A 22,934-nucleotide genomic window follows, 5' to 3' on the forward strand; every position below is an offset into this window, starting at 1 on the left:
TCCCACTGTTTGGTGTACGTAATGTACTGCCAAAATGAAAATATGGAACATTACTACGACAGTTCAGTGTCTTGGCTACACTGATAAATTCTGATGGGAAAAGAACTTCAAGTTGTGTCACTTGGTGTTGTACTTCTGTGGAAAGATATGGACTTTCAGAGCAGCTGCAATCTAAAGTGCTACAACCATGATGCAATCCTTCCCTTTCCTATCCTAATTCTTGTCACATAATGAAAATCATTTTTTTTTGGTAACATCATTTCTGTTCGTGGGTTATACATTTTTTTTTTTTTCGATTCGCTGAACTCCAGTGCGAGTACACTTATGTCACTGGTCGACATGATGTTTGCCATTATGTTTATTTGTTGTGAAAATGCTAAAGACATTTCTTCAGTGTGTGTGCACTTTGGACATGATTTTTTTTTTTTGCCATTATGTTTATTTGTTCTGAAAATGCTAAAGACATTTTTTCAGTGCGTGTGCACTTTGGACATGATTTTTTTTTGCCATTATGTTTATTTATTGCGAAAATGCTAAAGACATTTTTCGATTTGTTCTGAAGTACAGTATATGTACACTCTTGTCTTTTATATTGTACATACATTTTTATTTTAATGATATGTTCTGAACTACAGTGCATGTGCACTTATGTTAGGTGTTAATATGTTTTCTACTGAACTTCAGTGCCTGTAGACTTTTCTCATTTTTCAATATGATTTGTACTCATTCTGTATGTTCAATGCGTATGCACTTATATCATTTGTTACTCATTGTATATACATTTCATCATTTACTGATATGTTCTCAACTGCAGTGCATGTGCACTCACGTCACTTGTCAACATAATATTTTTTGCCAGTCTGTTTATTTGTTCTGAATATGCTAAAGAATTTTTTCAGTGCCTGTGCACTTTGTTATCTGTCAAATAATTTGTATATACATTTTTCTGATTTGTTACTATGTTTTGTACTCACATTTTGTCTTTGTCTTATATATTTTGTACTTAGTGCGTGTGCACAACATTTACTTTATGTACTACATCTAAATATTCTGTAAATTGTAGAAGTTTATTAATTAATTAAAAATTTTGCCGCGATTGGCAAGTCCAAATGACTCACCATCGCTGCCAAATTTTTGCCCCCCCAGTGGAGGGTTATGAAACATGTATGTAACGCAGCAGCGATGGCGAGACATTGTAGCATCTGTGACCAGAGAGTTTGCGCTTGACCGCGCGAGTGTTGCGAGCGAGTCTCAGTCTGTCAGTCAGTCGTTGCGAGTCTGTAGCTCGGTTTAGTTGCGAGCAGTCGGTCAGTAGTAGTCGTGCAGTGCAGTACGCTAATAGTCGTCATGCAGAGCGGTCGGTCAGTGGTGGCAGCCCAGTGGGGTTGTGTGATGTGGTCTGGCGACAACACTGGTCAAGATGCTGAATGAGGTATACTGTTAATTAATATAATCATTAGATAATGAAAAAATTTGTTTATTGTAATTAATTTCCAACAAATACCCCAATAATAATTTTGATTTCAAAAGCATTTTTATAAAAAAATTTATTGTTTATTGAACTAAAGATTTAATTGCACTTCCCCTTTCATTCCACTTCCGTTAAAGAAAAATTTCAGTAAAATAAAAAAAAAAAAAGGAATATTATGATTTGCAATGCAGTTCCTCCAAGCCGTGCGGAAAGATAAGAGCAGAAATGTGACATCCATTTATTCTGAGGTAAGACTTTAATTCTGATTGTTTTGCACAGGGCCAAAGACCGATATTTCGGTTTAACTGAATTTTCTTGTCACTGAATGGACTTTAATTTTTTTTGAAGAACTTATATTTGAGTCAGATTGCGAATTTCACATTTTTGTTGCCATTGTCAGTACATTTCATTGTGGGCAGGTTACGCTTAGCGCAATGTCCATTAGGATTCATAATTAAATATTGTCATATTTCTTTCTTTCAAATTTTTGTGGGGAGGTTACACTCGGCTCCCATTTGTATTAAGTATTGTCTTTTTTCCTCTTAAAAAATTTTGTGGGGAGGTTACACATTATACAAAGAATAAGAAGGAGGTTGACCTGAGGTGGATACGAATGAAGTGAGGGTACCCCATGATGCGTTTCTGGGAGCTGTAGCTGGAACGAGGTACTGGGGACGACTGCGGACAAGATGGAAGGACAGTATTGACAAGGACACAGAGGACATGGGACTAGGAATGGGTGAGTGGTGGCAGGAGGATCGCAACTGGGAACGATGGAGGAGGAGTGTAGAGCAGGCATATGGTCACTAAGGCCCAAGCCACGGATAAGTAAGTAAAATAAGCAATCAATTTCGTAACAAATTGTTTAAATAAACGATATTCCACACCCTGCAATCGGTTTCCTGCCAATCAATCAGTATTTACAGAGGGAGCTCTGTCCACCAAGAACAACAGTCCTACACAGAAGGGATATCGATTTAATTAATTAGTCAGTCATATTGAGTGGGAGATTGACTATTCAAATAACTCATAGCTGAAGCAACTCGTGTTCAATGACAGAATACTGAAAGTGGTACAATAAGTTAAGGAGAAGTACCTCAGTTGAGCTATTTCTGACCAAGTTTTCTCGATCAGTTCAATTATTTAATCAATTAATTTCATATCAATGATAATGACTTGGAACAGAACTTTCGGTTAAGGGGAGTGACAAAGAAAGTGCACCAGTAACCCCCTTCAAAAGTGTGCAAATCCAAAATGTGTTCTTGTATTATATAGGAGCAGGGGGAAGTGGAGTGGGGAGGGATGGAGGAGAAGGCTGAGCTTTTCCTGCGAAATGTCAACAGGACAGCAGCCAATATAAAGAAAATAAACTATCCTATGTCCTTACTATCCAGCAGCTCAGCACAGCTCAGCCAGTTCCCAGAAGGAGGATGGAGTGGAGAGGATCTGGGATATTTCTCAGGAGGGGGTAATTATTTGATCAATTTAATTAATTAGTCAATTAATTTGATATAATAAGTGTGCTTGTGTTGGTGAGGGTTGGGGTGGGTATTCACCAGAGAGGTGGGGAGGAAGAGGGGGGGATGGAGGGGTGGATTTCCTCAGAAGGTCGATTTATCCCCAGGGGGTCATGAATCAACCCCCAACGGGTAGCAAATGAATTAGTATAACAATGTTTACCCCTGAGTATGAGCCATGCAGAAACAAATTGCGCTAGTGCCGGCTGTCGCCTACTCGTTACGCTGCTATATGGTACACTGAATTAACTGTTTACGCCATTCGACTCGTAGCTCCTCCGCAACGAGGATCTGGCTGCTGAGGTGTCGAGTTGCTAAGCCGTGTGTCCCTGTGGTGAAACTATCGACTTGCATTCGGTAGATTGTCGATCCAAATCCCCGGCCGTTCGTCCAAACTAAAGTTTACTGTGGTTCTGCTAAATCCAAAATTAAGGTTTTGCACGATTTCCCTAATTCGCTTAACGCAAATGCGGGGATGTTCACAAGGAAAGTACATGGTCTATTTCCTTCCACCAACCCGAGCTTGCGCTCCGTCCCTAATGACCTCTTCATCGACGGAGCGTTAATCTTTCACCTTCCTTTCCCGTCTGTTGTACAGCTTCTATGAGTAACAACATGTACGTGGAATAACGGGCGGTACTGGATGATAGAGGTTACTTCGTATGCTGTCATTAATTAAATCAATATCTAGACGATATTCTACGGAGTCATTTTCGTACGTTCTACCACACGTATGGTGCAGCATTCACTGGAATACCGACATTAGAGCCTACAGTAAACGATTCTACGTTAAAGTTCCCTGCGTCTTTAATGAACACCTAAAAATAAAACAATTTTGCTGTGCTTATAGGGTCGGTAGATACTTAAGCAATGACGTCCAGGAAACAAGTTCACTAAACTTGAATGCCGGTTGAAAAAGAGATGAGGGATATTTCCCGAGATGACATACGACACCATCATGACAAAATGACGATAAACTTGCTAGAGTAAACTTCGTAACAGGCCGATAATTCTTCGTAGTCTTTAATTCAGAGCCGGCCGCGGTGGTCTAGCGGTTTCTTGGCGCTCAGTCCGGAACCGCGCGACTGCTACGGTCGCAGGTTCGAATCCTGCCTGGGGCATGGATGTGTGTGATATCCTTAGGTTAGTTAGGTTTAAGTAGTTCTAAGTTCTAGGGGACTGATGACCACAGATGTTAAGTCCCATATTGCTCAGAGCCATTTGAACCATTTTAATTCAGATTTTTTTCTTACACGTATTATACCAAACACAGTTGCTCATGTTGTGATGATAACTTGTTTGCCAAGTTACATTTTCATAAATATGAATTTAATGGCATTGTCCCATTCCAAATAGTTCTTCGTTTTTCTTTCCCAACAATGTATCTATTGAAGGAAATGCGCTTCATTCACCAGACGTACATGATATATCCCTGTCAACCACTATAATTGTATTCTATTTTGCTCTATTCTGTATCTGAAACTGTACAAATTGTTACATGTTGTAGTATCTGCAAACTTCTCAGTGCCGCTGGTATTACGAATTTCAGTTTTTATTTAACAATAGGAAAAGATATTACGGAACTTACTTTGACGACTCAAATTGCTGCCTGTTGGCTGGAGTGGATTGCAGACTGTGTTTTTGGAAGAGTGCAGACATATCTGGTCGTACTTTGTCGGTTGCATCCCAATGCAAGCGCAGAATTCCATATGGCACAAACAGTCCGGCTGAAAACCTACGAAAAACACAGGATGAAAGCATGAATAATGTTCAGATTTCCGTAATAACTTTTTCTGCACTTGCTACATGACAGCTTTAATAATAATTACTTAGTTTCAAGTCGGGTTACTTAAGAAAACTTTGGTTCATAATGTTTCTCGTGAAAGGCAAAGGTCCTAAGTTCGAGTCTCGGTCCGACACTAAGTTTTAATTTGCCACATAGTATCAAAGTTAATGTACAATACTGACATTTAAAACTGCAATATCATGAGATATAATAGCAGGCTCAATAAAAAATATGAAAGAATAAAAATCACCATCCAAAAAATTAAAGTTAACAACACTCTCATAAAAAGAATTCTAGTATATTTAGCCAAAAAAAATCAAAGTAAAACCACCTAACAGTATGCTACATACGTCAAATAGTTGCATGATATATACTACATACTTGGATATAGAAATTGTTAACATTGTAACACAAACGCTTAAATTACTTAGGAGTATTAACGTCTACATTCCGCTTCTAAGAAAAGATTACAAAGGAGGTTTCCCATTCAGAAATCAACTTGTAGTTCAGGCCGTTTGTGACAATATTGTGTCATATCACGTGTAAGAAGCAGGAACGTCTACCAGCATGTGTCGTGGGAATTGGACAGTGGCAGGATCGTGGCATGCCAAGAGCGCGGTTTATCATTCTGCACCACTGCCGTCCACGTTGGTCCGGATGCTCGAATAGTCAGCACGGTGGCCATCGTCGCAGCTTCCCTTGCATCAGCAGAGAGAGTCGTGGCGACAATGCTGCGTCCAGGAACAACAACGGAGAGAGGAGTTGCACCACGTCGTGTTTTCAGACGGTTCCCGATTCTATGTACAGCACCACGGTGGACGCATCCACGTGTGGAGATTCAAAGGATAATAAATAATATCTTATTTATCACCATCATACCGCCCCAGGACATGGCGTGACTGCATGGGCTAACATTGAGCACACAACATGATCACGTCTGGTCCGCGTAGCTTAATTTGCACAGCAGGAGTTATATGGTTGTGCACTGTCAGTGAGGTCGAGTGAATATACGTGACCTCAAACGGATTCCGAGAGAAATTTACGAAAGAAACTGCATGTACGAGTAATTTCCATTTGTTGTCATGTATCTAACAGAATGCCATTGTTCACAGCGGCACATTTTGGTGAAGCTACGAGTCTTCAGTGGGCCAAACAACACAAACTGGGAAGAAGCAGACTGGAGACGTCTATACGCTCCGACGAGTCGCGATTTTTTCACTTTTCCATTGTTACAAGGCGTCGAGTGTCAATGAAGCGTTCAACACACACCATGTTGTTGATTTAGTTTATGTTCTAGGTAGTTCTGTGATCTTTTAATCATTTTTGCGTATCATATCTCGACTCCAAGTATTTACGTTACCGTTAAACCTGGATGTTTATTTCAATGCTAGCTGAGTTCCCAACTTTTCCCGCTTATGAAATTATTCCAATCTTCTCTTAGTCCAACTCGCCTTCTCTCTCTCTTGATCCATCTCTTCTGTCCCCTGTCAGTCCATCTCTTCCTTCACTTTCTCTCTCGGTACATCTCCTCTTTTCCCCACCCTCTCTGTCCATCTCCTCCTCCCCCTCAATCTCCTTCCTTTCGCTACCTTTCTCTCCTCCCTCTGTCCATCAACTCTTTCCTTTATCAATCTCCTCCTCTCTCTTCTCTCTGTCCATCTCCTCCTCTTCTGTTCCTGTGTCCATTTCCTCCTCCTATTCTGTCTGTCCATTTCCGTAATCTTCTCTCTCTACCCACCTTCTCCTCGTTCTTTGTCCTCCTTCCTCCCCCTCTGTTCATTTCCCTCCCCTACCCCCTCTCTCTCCATCCCCTGCTATTCCCTCTATCTGTTCATCTCCTCTTTGCTGTTGCTGTCCATCTCCTTCCTCCTTCTCTCTGTTCATACCCTCTTCCACCTCTAACTATCCATCTCCTCCTGCTCCTTCAATCTGACATCTCCTCTACTTTCCTTCCTCTTCCCTCTCTCTCTGTCCATCTGGCTCTCTTCTTTCTCTCTCCATCTCCTCATATTCCGTTTCTGTGCATGCCCCCCTCTCTCTGTCTATCGCCGCCATCCCCATACTGTGTTCATCTCCTCATCTGTCCTCTTTCTGCTCCCCATCTCCTATTCACTTCCTCTGCTCATCTCCTCCTTCTCCCCTTTCTGCCCATTTATACCTAATCTCCCCTCTCTGCCCATCTCTTTCTCTTCTCTCACTGTCCATATCTTCCTCTTCCCTTGATTATTTCCCCCTTCCCATCTCTGCCTGTCCACTCCCTTGTCTTTTCACTTTATTACCCCCACCTCAGCAGATGGTTACTGCTTCTTATCCCTGGCAGTATTTCTTTCCAGATAAGAAGTGATACGTGTACCAAGTATGGCTGCAATCGATACAGGGATTTAAGGGGAGCGTTTTAGGCATGGCTTTGCCTGCGTACACAGGTTATATGAATTACTCACATATTTAACATATTTCACACACATTTTTACACATTTTTCACCTGTATCTCTAGCGATTTTTGTCCAGCAGTTTCGGTTTCACAGAGCTCAATGTTTGTGAAGTCATTCATCGTGAACTACACTTCGTGCAACGATATGATATTGCATGTACGTCAAGGGGTATATGCGGACACTGTCTGCGAACTGTACTGGAAGTCGAGTTAGTTGCAAGGAAGTAATAAATTTAAACGTCATGCATGATGCGGCAGTTTCTCATGCATGTCAATGCTTATGATGTCATATCTCTTGAACTATCTTTCCTACAAAAATATATTTTTCCACGGATATTCAGTGGTACGTGCCAATACTGTATGCAAAATGTGTTGCAAACAATGTTAGTAGTAAAGAAGTAAGAAATTAAAATGTCAAGCCTAATACGACTCTTTCACTGCGTGAACAGCAAGAATGTAGTAAGTGATACATTTTGTGGGGGTGTCAGCAAGAAGAAGTGTCGCAAAGATTTTAAATTATATGTGCAGTTTGTTCCATGCACCAAGTGCTCTCATCCTGAAGTTCTGGATTAATGTAGTCCCCCCACCAAGACCCGCTTGAGAGGCATGTGGTTCTTGCTCGCACTGTGGTTCTTTCCAGAGAATAAGTATATGTATACCAAGTTTAGATGAAATAGATGCAGTTGTTTTGGGAGAACATACACCGTTACTCGTATATACACCCACTTTTTATGTGAAATTTATTAAACCTTTTTTTATGTGAAATCTCTTTAAACTTTTTAAATTTCTAATGTGAAATCTCTCAAAACATTTTAAGTAAAGCAAATATAATTAATAACCTACATCTTTATCCTGCGTGCCTACATATTTATTTCTGAACACCGTGACGGCGAACACACTTCTCCCAACGATACCGTCGCTGTAGAATGTTTAATTTTGTTGACGGAGCTACAATCTACCCTCTGCTTGCACCGCTCTATCAGTATAAAAGTGATGTCCCCGAAGGTTTTGTAAGTGGTTGAAAATGAAATAGGGCCAAGTCGGGACAGTATGGTGGGTGATGGATGACAGCGAACACATGGCGTCGGGCTGATACAGACGTCGCAGCGCTGCCGTGTGGTCTAGCATTTTCATGCTTAAAAAGAGGGTGCTGCATGTTTGAATGAACTCTCAGAATGCAGAACTCGAATACAGCATCTTGTTTCCCAAGCAACGTCATAGTTAACGTTACACACTGCCATGCTGTACGCTACAATTCTCAGCCTTCACCGTCAGCGGGCTGCGTATCTTTAGACGTGAATAATAAACCTGTATAATGATCATGACGTTTGTTTTATTTAAAAAGCTTTAACAGTTTTCACATAAAAATTCGGAGGCATTATTTCTCAGCACGCACTCGTATGACGTGTATGGATTCTCAGTGACCATGTGCTGCTGTTTTCTCCGCATTTTCACTCCCGCCTTCCAAAGTGACCACAGCCGTCTTCATAAGGCTGCACACATGTGTCCCTGGTTTAATGTACTGAGGCACATCGTCTGCTACGGTGCATCACTAAATTTTAATTCCATTCAAAATATCTGGAATTACTTTGAATAGCTGGTGAATCGCAGCAGACATCATCTGCGAAATATGATAACTTTACAGTGTCTAACCATCAATGAGTGACTTCAGCTGGATGTGCTGTACCTGAAGAAACGTTTAGATTCTCTTCCTCGTCGAACTGATGTCATTATCGAGGTTACAGACAGTGATGCAAGGTATTATCATGGAGATTCCTGGCGTCTCTAATTTCCTGCCGAACATGAAATAAAATAGGAACCTAGAATTCATCAGTAATTCACTGTAACAAATCTGTACGACCTGCAAGTTATTAGCTCGACAATATGTTTGACATAGAATGTTGTTGTGGTCTTCAGTCCTGAGACTAGTTTGATGCAGCTCTCCATGCTACCCTATCCTGTGCAAGTTTCTTCATCTCCCAGTACCTACTGCAACCTACATCCTTCTGAATCTGCTTAGTGTATTCATCTCTTGGTCTCCCTCTACGATTTTTACCCTCCACGCTGCCCTACAATGCTAAATTTGTGATCCCTCGATGTCTCAGAACATGTCCTACCAACCGGTCCCTTCTTCTTGTCAAGTTGTGCCACAAGCTCCGCTTCTCCCCAATTCTATTCAATACCTCCTCATTAGTTATGTGATCTACCCATCTAATCTTCAGCATTCTTCTGTAGCACCACATTTCGAAAGCGTCTATTCTCTTCTTGTCAAAACTATTTACCGTCCATGTTTCACTTCCATACATGGCTACACTCCATGCAAATACTTTCAGAAACGACTTCCTGACACTTAAATCTATACTTGATGTTAACCAAATTTCCCTTCTTCAGAAACGCTTTCCTTGCCATTGCCAGTCTACATTTCATATCCTCTCTACGTCGACCATCATCACTTACTTTGCTCCCCAAATAGCAAAACTCCTTTACTACTTTAAGTGTCTCATTTCCTAACCTAATTCCCTCAGCATCACCCTACTTAATTCGACTACATTCCATTATCCTCGTTTTGCTTTTGTTGATGTTAATCTTGTATCCTCCTTTCAAGACACTGTCCATTCCATTCAACTGCTCTTCGAAGGCCTTTGCTGCCTCTGACAGAATTACAATGACATCGGCGAACCTCAAAGTTTTTATTTCTTCTCCATGGATTTTAATATCCACTCCGAATTTTTCTTTCGTTTCCTTTACTGCTCGCTCAATGTACAGATTGAATAACATCGGGGAGAGGCTACAACCCTGTCTCACTCCCTTCCCAACCACTGCTTCCCTTTCATGTCCCTCGACTCTTACAACTGCCATCTGGTTTCTGTACAAATTGTAAATAGCCTTTCGCTCCCTGTATTTTACCCCTGCCACCTTTAGAATTTGACAGAAAGTATTGCAGTCAACATTGTCAAAAACTTTCTCTAAGTCTACAAACGCTATAAACGTAGGTTTGCCTTTCCTTAATCTTTCTTCTAAGATAAGTCGCAAGGTCAGTATTGCCTCAGGTGTTCCAATATTTCTACGGAATCCTAACTGATCTTCCCCGAGGTCGGCTTCTACCAGGTTTTCCATTCGTCTGTAAAGAATTCGTGTCAGTATTTTGCAGCTGTGACTTATTAAACTGATAGTTCGGTAATTTTCACATCTGTCAACACCTGCATTCTTTGGGATTGGAATTATTATATTCTTCTTGAAGTCTGAGGGTATTTCGCCTGTCTCATAGATCTTGCTCACCAGATGGTAGCGTTTTGTCAGGACTGGCTCTCCCAAGGCGGTCAGTAGTTGTAATGGAATGTTGTCTACTCCCGGGGTCTTGTTTCGACTCAGATCTGTCAGTGCTCTGTCAAACTCTTCACACAGTATCGTATCTCCCTTTTCATCTTCATCTACATTCTCTTCCATTTCCATAATATTGTCCTCAAGTACATCGCCCTTGTATAGACCCTCTATATACTCCTTCCATCTTTCTGCTTTCCCATCTTTGCTTAGAACTGGGTTTCCATCTGAGCTCTTGATATTCATACAAGTGGTTCTCCTTTCTCCAAAGGTCTCTTTAATTTTCCTGTAGGCAGTATCTATCTTACCCCTAGTGAGATAAGCCTCCACATCCTTACATTTGTCCTCTAGCCATTCCTGCTTAGCCATTTTGCACTTCCTGTCGATCTCATTTTTGAGACGTTTGTATTCCTTTTTGCCTGCTTCATTTACTGCATTTTTATATTTTCTCCTTTCATCAATTAAATTCAATATTTCTTCTGTTACCCAAGGTTTTCTACTAGCCCTCGTCTTTTTACCTACTTGCTCCTCTGCTGCCTTCACTACTTCATCCCTCAGAGCTACCCATTCTTCTTCTACTGTATTTCTTTCCCCCATTCCTGTCAATTGTTCCCTTATGCTCTCCCTGAAACTCTGTACAACCTCTGGTTTAGTCAGTTTATCCAGGTCCCATCTCCTTAGATTCCCACAGATTAATCTACTGTTCATAACCAATCGATTGTGGTCAGAGTCCACATCTGCCCCTGGAAATGCCTTACAATTTAATACCTGGTTCCTTAATCTCTGTCTTTCCATTATATAATCTATCTGATACCTTTTAGTATCTCCGGGATTCTTCCACGTGTACAACCTTCTTTAAAATAGAATAAGACATAAAGTTACAATGGATTACAAATTTTGTTGGTAACTGCAATACACTACGCCAACTACGCTCGATGTTTAATATTATCCCTTTATTTGAAGAAAATATATTAAGTTATTTAAATGAGATGTATGCGGCCATGTGAACACTTTTACATGCACTTCTTCAAAATACAGAGTCACGTGTAAGTACAGTTTCCCACAAAAAGTGCATGGTATGCTAGAATATAAATAACACAATTTTGTTCCTGTGACTAGAAATTGTGTTATTTTGCACTATTTCGTGTGACAATACTCAAAACTGTCCTTTTTTTGTACAAAGCACAGAACAGTTCCACATTCTCCATAATTTATACTGGTATATCCCTGGGCACAAAGCTCACATTTTATTTTTGGCACATACTCAGGACAGTATCATATCATGCGTCATTTTCGGGCACTGAAGCTGCTGTTTTATTCCTTCCTTGGACGGTTTGTCCATCCAAGAGTCCAAACCAAGTTTCCTTTTCTCAGAAAAGATCAGCGCTTTTGCGATTTCCTCGGTAACAATTCGCTTACACATTTGTGTAATATCTCACCTTCAAGACTTCGTCTTTCCGTTTATATGGAGTTTACATTGCACAAAGAAAAAAGGGAAACAAAAACTCCAGAAACTGCCGGATCAGTAGCTAGTCCTCATGTTATCTTTCACGGTGTTTGTTAAAGATGCAGTCTGTTCAGAAACTTTTAACAAAAGAACAGAAAACCACCGTATATGAGAACTTAATAGTTGCTTGCAAGCACCACTGCCCATCCTAGCACAAAACCTGAAACATGTTGCAGAAAACAGTGAGCAATTTTGATGTTTTTTGAGAGCGACATTGCCAAATAAAGGGTTAAATTCAATACGAGTCCGAAATCCAAGCGAAAGTGCTTAAGTTTTGCTTCAGTGATCTTAAGAAGAGGTACGTTCGGTTGTTTCATATGACGTTCGAGTAAGTAAAAGTGTAATTATCTCCCATTGACGTAAAAATTTCATATACAACGTTACCAGCGGAAACAGCTGCTTTTGCACTTTCTGCGTTGTGATAACTGGATGCTTGACTTACCGCTACTTTTGTTAAGACGGACGACGTCGCCACCTTCGCCTGCCAGACGGACTTCGCTGCAGTGTGTGGCCTCTGGAGAGTGGCTGCAGATGTTGTCCCCTCTGCTGGCACCGTCCACAAGGCATCCACACAGCGTCGCACTGCAGTTGCATTCCACGTGGCCTCCTGTGCGTAACAGCCAACATTAAATGATAGTGCGACCCAGGTGAGGACAATAGCATCTTTCCATATAATTCTGTGTTCACGCAAAGAAATACACGCGAGTGGTGAAGGAGAGAGTTTGAACGTTATAGAATACTGTTGCTGTTCAAACCGCACATTTTCATGGAAGAAAGTAGCTCCGATGTTGTGGTTATTAGAAATAAATAACGAGCTGCAACAAGATACTAATTTAATTTCGCAACAGCACCGAAACCGATTTTGATCGATCCCGATCGTGGACTGCCCGACGACGGCCGGACCGACCCGAACCGGTCAGTGACCCCCGCCTCTACCCCTGCGAGAGTCTTTCACGGCTTCGGCTGACAGCAGTCGCCTATCGCGACTGCCGAGGTCGTTGCCCCCCAACTGGCCACCGCCTCGACACTTGTGTTTAAACGAACTGCGCCGACGACGTGTACCGCCTGCTTCCACGCCCACCACACATCAGTGCTACTGCTGGTTTCACAGAAGATTTGGGCAGGAGACGCAGCGCTGCAGACAACCCTGCGCCAACCAAAACTAAACCGGCGACTCGACTTCGGCGCACCAGACTGCTTTTCATTAACAGGACGCCTCTGCCCACCACAACAAAGAAGCAGGCCGAGCGGTTCTAGGCGCTTCAGTCCGGAACCGCGCTGCTGCTACGGTCGCAGGTTCGAATCCTAACTCGGGCGTGGATGTGTGTGATGTCCTTAGTTAGGTTTAAGCAGTTCTAAGGGACTGATGACCTCAGATGTTAAGTCCCATAGTGCTTAGAGCCATTTTGAACAAAGCAGCACCGATGCAGCGTTTCAATGGACACACAGATCCCGACTGTTCGTCCATGACGGGTGCCTGCACACGTAATTTCCTCGTTGATACTGAGGCTGATGTGAGCACTCTGCCACCTGCTCTCGCGTTTGCTACTCTGTCGCCGTCACCGCTGTAACTGTGCGCGGGCAGTGACATCCTAATCGCAGTTGCTGGAACTGCACTCATTGTGCTCGACCTCGGAACAGATATGCAAATACCTTGGACATTCCTAGTGGCAGAGACAGCTGAATCAGTCCTGCAAGCACATTTCCTCGCACACTACCAACTACTGTCGGATATACGAGGGCTGTTTTTTAAGTAAGAGCCGTTTTTATTTTTAAGAAAAGATACAAATACTTTTGTAAAAAACTATTATTTTCTGATTCTACACACTTTTACCTGTTTTTCTACATAGTTGCCATGTTTATTTAAGCACTTGTCATACTGTATAACTAAATTTTTAGTTCCCTCTTCAAAGAATTCGGCCGCCTGCTCTGACAGCCAAGAGTTCACGGCCGCTTTCACTTCATCGTCGTCATTGAAGTGCTGCCCGCCAAGATGGTGTTTCAGGTGCCGGAAAAGGTGAAAATCGCTAGGAGCAAGGTCGGGGCTGTATGGTGCATGGTCTAAAACTTCCCAGCCAAAAGAGTCAATCAAATCCCGAGTCTTTTGAGAGATGTGAGGCCTAGCGTTATCGTGCAGGAGCAAAACTCCTTTTGTCAGCATGCCGCGCCTTTTGTTTTGAATTGCTCTGCAGACCTTCTTTAGAGTTGCACAGTAGGCATCTGAGTTGATTGTCGTTACTCGTGGCATAAAGTCCACTAGCAAAACACCGCGCCGGTCCCAGAACACAGTTGCCATAATCTTGCGCTTTGACAGCGTCTGTTTGGCCTTGACCTTGACGGTTGAGGTTGTGTGACGCCATTCCATCGATTGTCCCCTTCTTCCTCATAACGAATCAAAAAGTCCAATGAAGTGGCAAATCTCTTCCCTTTGTGGTCCTCTGTGAGGAGTCTGGGTACCCACCGAGAACACAGTTTCTTAAAGTTTAGGTTTTCGGACACAATTTTGTACAAAACCGATCTTGAAACTTGTGGAAATTCCAGAGAAAGACTGGAAATTGTGAATCTTCTGTCCTAATGAATCTTTGTTTCGACTGCAGCCACCAAATCATCAGTGATCACAGAGGGCCGGCCTGAGCGTTCTTCGTCATGGACGTTTTGACGGTCATTTTTAAACTCTCTAACCCATTGATGCACTTTACCTTCACTCATTGCATTCAAGCCATAAACTTCTGTTAACTGACGATGAATTTCTGCAGCTGATGGGCTTCTCGCGGTCAAAAAACGTATCACTGACCGTATGTCACACGCGGCGGGCGATTCAATAATCGTAAACATTATAAAGTAGCACAGCGATGCGTACACGTCAGTTACAGAGCTGCAACTTGCATCAGTGTGAGCGGGAAGGATACCGGCAAGTGGCGCGGTGGCTTGTTGCAGCGTCCGCGCGAACTAAGGGACTATACGCGCGAACGGCCCTTACTTAAAAAACAACCCTCGTAGATCGCGCTCTCCTATTACGACGGAACGGCCAGCAGCCTCAGGTGTAGTATAGACTATCCCTCTTACGGCCCCATTGCGAATATCCATGAAGAAGAGGTGGTATCTCCGGGTTGTGTCCTTAGAAGGTATTTGCTTGCCAATATATGTACGGGGTTCGCTGGCCCGAGAGGGAGGCATGACGTTTGGAGATTGGCGGTAGCGTCGCGACAAGAGGTGGTCACGAGGTCTGTGCTGCCGAAGCCAAGAGCTGCGCAAGGATGGCATGCGCAGAGCGAAGATACCGGAGTGCTTCACGGTGGTCAGCACCGACTACAAGCAGCAGGCAGACATCCCGTCGGTTGGTTGGCAACATTCGTGTCCGAAGACTGCTCGTGTCCTTGCTGCCCTCTTCTACCTGGCTTTCATCGGCACCACTCAGTAACCGCTGCGACACACCGTGGATCCATGGAACTGCTTGCTCATAAAGGGGAGTAACATTCTATCATCATCGTGGTGATTTGTGCCATTGTCTACATGCTCTTCTTATTATTTTCTCGTTTGTATCCGACCCTCCGAGTTTTACTCGGTCGGTTCTTTGGTCGTAAATATAGGCTGTAGTATTTTACTAAGACACTAGTTGTAGTTTGAAAATTTACCTTTCCTTTCTGGTTTGTATCGATCACTAATGTTGTAATAAATCAGCTCCTGGTCGTAAATACAGTTGGTACAACTCTACTAAGTCACAGGTTGCCGTTAAACAGAGACCTTGTGGTTAGATTTAGATGTTAACTGGTTCAGTTCATTGACTGTAACTGCATTTCCCAGTCATTAGATATAATCTGAACAACCTGTTGTACTAAGCAATTCGTTACCGTGTTTGAAAGACCGGGTCATTATTAGTGTCTTTTAGTTGGATCTTGTGGTTTCGCCGAATCAGTTCTCTTGTAACAAGTGTTCATAAGTAATGTTTAAAGACGTTCCTTCAGAGCGGTCTTAATAACTGACAATCAGTTTAACTTTGAAAATACAGGGTGTTTCAAAAATGACTGGTATATTTGAAACGGCAATAAAAACTAAACGAGCAGCGATAGAAATACACCGTTTGTTGCAATATGCTTGGGACAACAGTACATTTTCAGGCGGACAAGCTTTCGAAATTACAGTACTTACAATTTTCAACAACAGATGGCGCTGCAACTGATGTGAAAGATATAGAAGACAACGCAGTCTGTGGGTGCGCCATTCTGCACGTTGTCTTTCTGCTGTAAGCGTGTGCTGTTCACAACGTGCAAGTGTGCTGTAGACAACATGGTTTATTCCTTAGAACAGAGGATTTTTCTGGTGTTGGAATTCCACCATATAGAACACAGTGTTGTTGCAACAAGACGAAGTTTTCAACGGAGGTTTAATGTAACCAAAGGACCGAAAAGCGATACAATAAAGGATCTGTTTGAAAACTTTCAACGGACTGGGAATGTGACGGATGAACGTGCTGGAAAGGTAGGGCGACCGCGTACGGCAACCACAGAGGGCAACGCGCAGCTAGTGCAGCAGGTGATCCAACAGCGGCCTCGGGTTTCCGTTCGCCGTGTTGCAGCTGCGGTCCAAATGACGCCAACGTCCACGTATCGTCTCATGCGCCAGAGTTTACACCTCTATCCATACAAAATTCAAACGTGGCAACCCCTCAGCGCCGCTACCATTGCTGCACGAGAGACATTCGCTAACGATATAGTGCACAGGATTGATGACGGCGATATGCATGTGGGCAGCATTTGGTTTACTGACGAAGCTTATTTTTACCTGGACGGCTTCGTCAATAAACAGAACTGGCGCATATGGGGAACCGAAAAGCCCCATGTTGCAGTCCCATCGTCCCTGCATCCTCAAAAAGTGCTGGTCTGGGCCGCCATTTCTTCCAAAGGAATCATTGGCCCATTTTTCAGATCCGAAACGATTACTGCATCACGCTATCTGGACATTCTTCGTGAATTTGTGGCGGTACAAACTGCCTTAGACGACACTGCGAACACCTCGTGGTTTATGCAAGATGGTGCCCGGCCACATCGCACGGCCGACGTCTTTATTTTCCTGAATGAATATTTCGATGATCGTGTGATTGCTTTGGGCTATCCGAAACATACACGAGGCGGCGTGGATTCGCCTCCCTATTCGCCAGACATGAACCCCTGTGACTTCTTTCTGTGGGGGCACTTGAAAGACCAGGTGTACCGCCAGAATCCAGAAACAATTGAACAGCTGAAGCAGTACATCTCATCTGCATGTGAAGCCATTCCGCCAGACACGTTGTCAAAGGTTTCGGGTAATTTCATTCAGAGACTACGCCATATTATTGCTACGCATGGTGGATATGCGGAAAATATCGTACTATAGAGTTTCCCAGACCGCAGCGCCATCTGTTGTTGAAAATTGTAACTACTGTAATTTCAAAAGTTTGTCTGCCTGAAAATGTACTGTTGTCCCAAGCGTATTGCAACAAACGGTGTATTTATATTGCTGCTCGTTTAGTTTTTATTGCCGTTTCAAATATACCGGTCATTTTTGAAACACCCTGCATTACCAGCCAACTGTCACCAGGGCCTTAGACAAAATAAGAGAGTCAGAAGGGACGGGTTGAGATCCAGTCGCACCTTGGTTGCCGATTAAAATTAAGAGTTGGTTGCTTTGAAGTAAGCCTTATCATTGTCATATTTTTTCCTAATCTGTTTAACCTTTAAGCACAGATGCTCATCTTAACTAAAAATCCTTCGACATGTACTATTCAAATTAAAAGTTATGTCATCTGTTTTGAGTAATTGAATCGCTCCTGTCATCAATGGTGCTTACATAGTTTTCATGTGTTGCAGAAGGGCGTTTAATAAAACAAATTGTGTCCAGCGTGGTAATAAACACCGCTGTTTTACCCAATAACGGGTGGGCTGCAGGTCCGGACGTCTTGTAATGTTTGTCATATTGTTAGCTGTTTTGATTTTTGTTGAAAAAGCTTATTCATAATAAGGTTTAGGGTCAAAAGAATTTTGTAAATTTGTTCATTTTGTAAATAAAATTTTATGGATAGATATTGTTAAATAAACAGGTTGTGTGAAAAGAAAGTTATATTGGTGGCGTCTCCTTTCCACGTTTTTGTTAACTCGTGTTTACTGCGTATCATTGGTAGAAGAGCGTGGTTTTCGACCCGTTAGCGGGGAGTTGTCACAAGTTTCATTACAAGAAACCTGCTTCAGTTTAAATTTTGTACTTTATATTTTTGGGACATTGTCTAATTATTCCCTTTTGTCCACAGCCGGACCATGGATCAACGTCAGTGTTCCGCTATTTCGTTCCTAAAACGGGATCAGCTCGAGTACGAATTGAGCGTTAGGTAACAAAATGTTCACGGTACGGTGGGGTAGCTGGCAGACAGGCTACAGGGAGCGTTGTCAACATCACTCTCCGTTTCTGTCAGCACGGTTGGCGAGGTGAGCCAAAATTTACGGACTATTATGGTAGCATTGAATCAGTTACCAAGAAATCTCACCTTACTCCATAATACACTACTGGCCATTAAAACTGCTACACCACGAAGATGACGCGCTACAGATGCGAAATTTAACCGACAGGAAGAAGATGCTGTGATATGCAAATGATTAGCTTTTCACACACCTAAAACGTGCTGACATGAGAAAAGTTTCCAATCGATTTCTCATACACAAACAGCAATTGACCGCCGTTGCCTGGTGAAACGTTGTTGTGATGCCTCGTGTAAGGAGGAGAAATGCGTACCATCACGTTTCCGACTTTGATAAAGGTCATATTGTAGCCTATCGCGATTGCAGTTTATCGTACCGCGACATTGGTGCTCGCGTTGGTCTCGACCCCAGAGTCAACAGATGGGGACGTTTGCAAGACAACAACCATCTGCACGAACAGTTCGACGACGTTTGCAGCAGCATGGACTATCAGCTCGAAGACCATGGCTGCGGCTACCCTTGACGCTGCATCACAGACAGGAGCGCCTGCGATGGTGTACTCAACGACGAACCTGGGTGCACGAATGGCAAAACGTCATTTTGTCGGATGAATCCAGGTTCTGTTTACAGCATCTTGATGGTCGCATCCGTGTTTGGTGACATCGCGGTGAACTCGCAGTGGAAGCGTGTATTTGTCATAGCCATACTGGCGTATCAGCCGGCGTGATGGTATGGGGTGCCGTTGGTTACACGTCTCGGTCACCTCTTGTTCGCATTGACGGCACTTTGAACAGTGGACGTTACATTTCAGATGTGTTACGATCCGTGGCTCTACCCTTCATTCGGTCCCTGCGAAACCCTACATTTCAGCAGAATAATGCACGACCGCATGTTGCAGGTCCTGTGCGGGCCTTTCTGGATACAGAAAATGTTCGACTGCTGCCCTGTCCAGCACAGTCTCCAGATCTCCCCCCAATTGAAAACGTCTGGTCAATGGTGGGCGAGCAACTGGCTCGTCACAATACGCCAGTCACTACTCTTGATGAACTGTGGTATCGTGTTGAAGCTGGATAGGCAGCTGTACCTGTACACGCCATCCAAGCTCTGTTTGACTCAATGCCCAGGCGTATCAATGTCGTTATTACGGCCAGAGGTGGTTGTTCTGGGTACTGATTTCTCAGGATCTATGCACCCAAAGAGCGTGAAAATGTAATCACATATCAGTTCTAGTATAATATATTTGTCCAATGAATACCCGATTATCATCTGCATTTCTTCTTGGTGTAGCAATTTTAGTGGCCAGCAGTGTAATAAACCAACTGTGAGGCAGGTCAAGCGCAATTACTCGACCTGGGCAATAGAGAAAATTTATAATTGAGCCCTCAGCAGTTAACACGTGTCATTCAGTTAAATAATCTTTTGTCTGATTTGCAAATCCAAAATGCCGTTTTGGAACTGGGGAGTGGGGCTGATACAAATAATATAGAATGTGTGTCTGATAATCCAATACCCGAACGTGGATCCGTCGCCCGAGGTCTAAGTGATCGGTCTGGGGAATATTTTGCCCGCCTCCCTAACCCGTGTTTCTTAAATAGTATTCGGGGATTGTCAATTGAAACCTTAGAAAATATACAGCAGGTATTGTACCTGCTAGTTAAGTTTGAGTCGCATGCTGACGCATTAAGGATCCCCCATCACGTAGTACATATCGCACTCTACCCGTTAGCACGAGGTAGCTTAAGTAAGCTGCTATCCGAAACCTTACAGCAGGGTAAGACGATCGGGTAACTGAGGCAGTCGATCGTGGAGGGTAAGTTATCAGACCGGATGGGCAATGAGATAGAGTGTAGATATTATTGTCTCGTGCAGGACTCCCACGAATCGCTGTTTGAATATGTAAAGCTGGTTCGGGAGGCAGTATCGGCACTACGTATGGATGTTCCCGAGGCGAATTGAGTTGCTAACGTCTTGGAAGGTATTCGGCCTGAAGATAGATCTCGGATCGCACTCTTTCCTAGTCCGGTCACTCTCCATGAGTCAGAGAATATTGTTAAGTCTGTTATGAAATTGTCTTCTGCTGACAACCAGCGAAATGAGTTAATCGGGGACATCAAGACTTGTCTAACTCCGGTCCAGAAGGTAGCATGATAGGTAGAGCGCGCGGTTCAGTGAAATCAGGGGCTTGTTTTAGTTGCGGCACACGTGATCATTTAATACGAGGATGCCTGGTTCTAAGGATGCAAAAAATGTTCAAATGTGTGTGAAATCTTATGGGACTTAACTGTGTAGGTCATCAGTCCCTAAGCTTACACACTACTTAACCTAAATTATCCTAAGGACAAACATACACCCATGCCCGAGGGAGGACTCGAACCTCCGCCGGGATCAGCCGCATTGTCCATGACCGCAGCGCCTGAGACCGCTCGGCTAATCCCGCGCGGCTCTAAGGATGCCTCGCGCTGAGAAACGACCCCAGGCGCCGACGGGGTTGCATCCTCGGAGACAGGGGTAGTGTAGTCGTATACAGGCAGCCACCACGCATACCTTACCATTTGTTTATGTGGCTATAGGGCATGAACCTTTGTGTGGGTTACTAGAATCAGGCAGCTCTGTGTCACTCCTTAATTACGAGTGGTTTATTGAATACTTATGTAGATTACCTCCAGTACGTCCCTCAATTGAGAGATGTCGAATGGCCAATAGCCGAGAGCTACCTCTGTACGGGGAAGTGCGGGAAAATCTTTCCGTGTGTGAATTTTCATGGCCTGTCAAGTTTTTATTAGTTAAGGGACTGGTGCCTGACTTAATCCTAGGGCACGATTTCATCCGTAAGACCGGTATGGTGTTAGATTTTGGTACCCGGACCTTTTATTTCAAATTTTACCCCAACGATCGAATAGCTTTTTGTTCATGTGCTGATGTGGGCATGGGACGTGACACCAGTAGTGACACGTGCCTGTTTGGAGTAGACCACCTCTCTAGTCAACAAGAGGAACAGTTAAGGGAAAATTTTGGGAGAATTTAGTGACGTACTTTGTGACAGGCTGGGAGTCACAGACGTCATTAGATACCATATTCGTGTTATGGATGACCTGTCAGTTTCCGTATCGCTTGTCACCACCTAAGATAAAGATATTGCGGCAGAAAATTGAGGGTTTATTAAAAGACGTAGCCAGAAGACCGCCCACCTCCCCCTATGCTTCCCCCATTTTCTTAGTGTCTAAAGGTCAGGGGCAGGATTTCCGACCTGTGCTTGATTACAGGCTTATCAATAAATAGGTGATCTTGGAATCAGTGCCACCGCCTGATCTCTACAACCGTTTCACCTGGTTTTCTGGAGCGTCTTGGTTTACAGTGTTATATCTTAATCAGGCCTATTACCAGAACCCCAATCTAAGCATCTCACCGCCTTCGCCACGGATTGGAATTTATATGAGTTCAACCGGGTTCCGTTTGGTTTGTAAACCGGTGCAACAGTTTTATCCCGTTTATTGGATAAAATTTTAGGTTATTGAAAGTTTAATTGTATCTTCAATTATTTGGACGATGTGCTCATATTTAGGGCCTCCGTTGAAGATCATTTAGAGAATATCCGGAAGGTACTATCCGGGCTCAGAGGTGCGGGGCTGACTGTGAAACCTTGAAAGATAACCTTGGCTAAGCACCAAGTGTTAATTTTGGGTCACTTGGTGCCAGGGACGGAATTAGCATTGATCAGGAACGCACTAAGGCGTCGATGAATTTTCCGCAGTCACGAAATAAGGGGGAGTTTTCCAGATTTGTAGAAACGGATAATTATTTCCGCAGATTTGTCCCAAACCTTGCGCAACTTGCAGCTCTGTTAAATTTGTTACGCAAAAATAATGCGAAATTCGTCTGGTGTGTAATCGGCAGGCAGCCTTTGAAGGAATTAAAACTGCGATTGCCAACCCACCGGTTTTAACAGTACCTGACTTTAAGAAAAGATTGTGGTCCAGACTGATGCTTGTGATAATGGTGTGGCGGCAGTTCTTTTTCAGAAAGATCAAGATATCAGGCATATGTTAACATTTTGTTCCCGGTGTCTGGAGGGGTCTGAGCTCAATTAGTCTGTATATGAGTGCATAGTGGTAGCTGACCTGGAAAAAATTCGGTTCTATCTCGTGAATATGACCTAGAGACGGATAATCACGCCCTTAGTTGGGTCCGAGGTCGTCCTTGGAAGACAGGGCGTGTTATGAGATGGGCGCATTTCGGCTCTCCAATTTAAGGTTCATCACGTTAAGGGATCTAATAATCAGTTTGCTGACGCCCTTAGCAGGATGTTCCAACAACACGCCGGACGGTTACATGGTATGCACAGTTCTTACCGAGGTACCCCAACTGTTTAATAATTTGAAAACTGAACAAGAACAAGACCCATTTTGGGGAGGGGGTGCTGAGGAGCAAATAGTAGATCGACAGCAATCCAGT

At 43.3% G+C, this 22,934-nt stretch overlaps 1 protein-coding gene across 1 annotated transcript in view; it reads right to left on the bottom strand.

Annotated features, from left to right (window-relative positions):
• Positions 1–4,453: 4,453 nt before the first annotated feature.
• The window catches only part of LOC124613328, a 28,115-nt gene continuing 9,634 nt past the window's right edge, over positions 4,454–22,934 (bottom strand). Inside the window, exons 2-4 of the mRNA XM_047142060.1 lie at positions 12,476–12,640; positions 4,577–4,723; positions 4,454–4,470 (exon numbers count right to left, since the gene is read on the bottom strand). Coding sequence (XP_046998016.1) covers positions 4,454–4,470; positions 4,577–4,723; positions 12,476–12,640 — 329 coding nt within the window. The remainder of the gene's footprint in view (positions 4,471–4,576; positions 4,724–12,475; positions 12,641–22,934) is intronic.

The sequence above is a fragment of the Schistocerca americana genome, chromosome 1 (genome assembly GCF_021461395.2).
Source record: "Schistocerca americana isolate TAMUIC-IGC-003095 chromosome 1, iqSchAmer2.1, whole genome shotgun sequence".
Classification (NCBI taxonomy): Eukaryota; Metazoa; Arthropoda; class Insecta; order Orthoptera; family Acrididae; genus Schistocerca; species Schistocerca americana.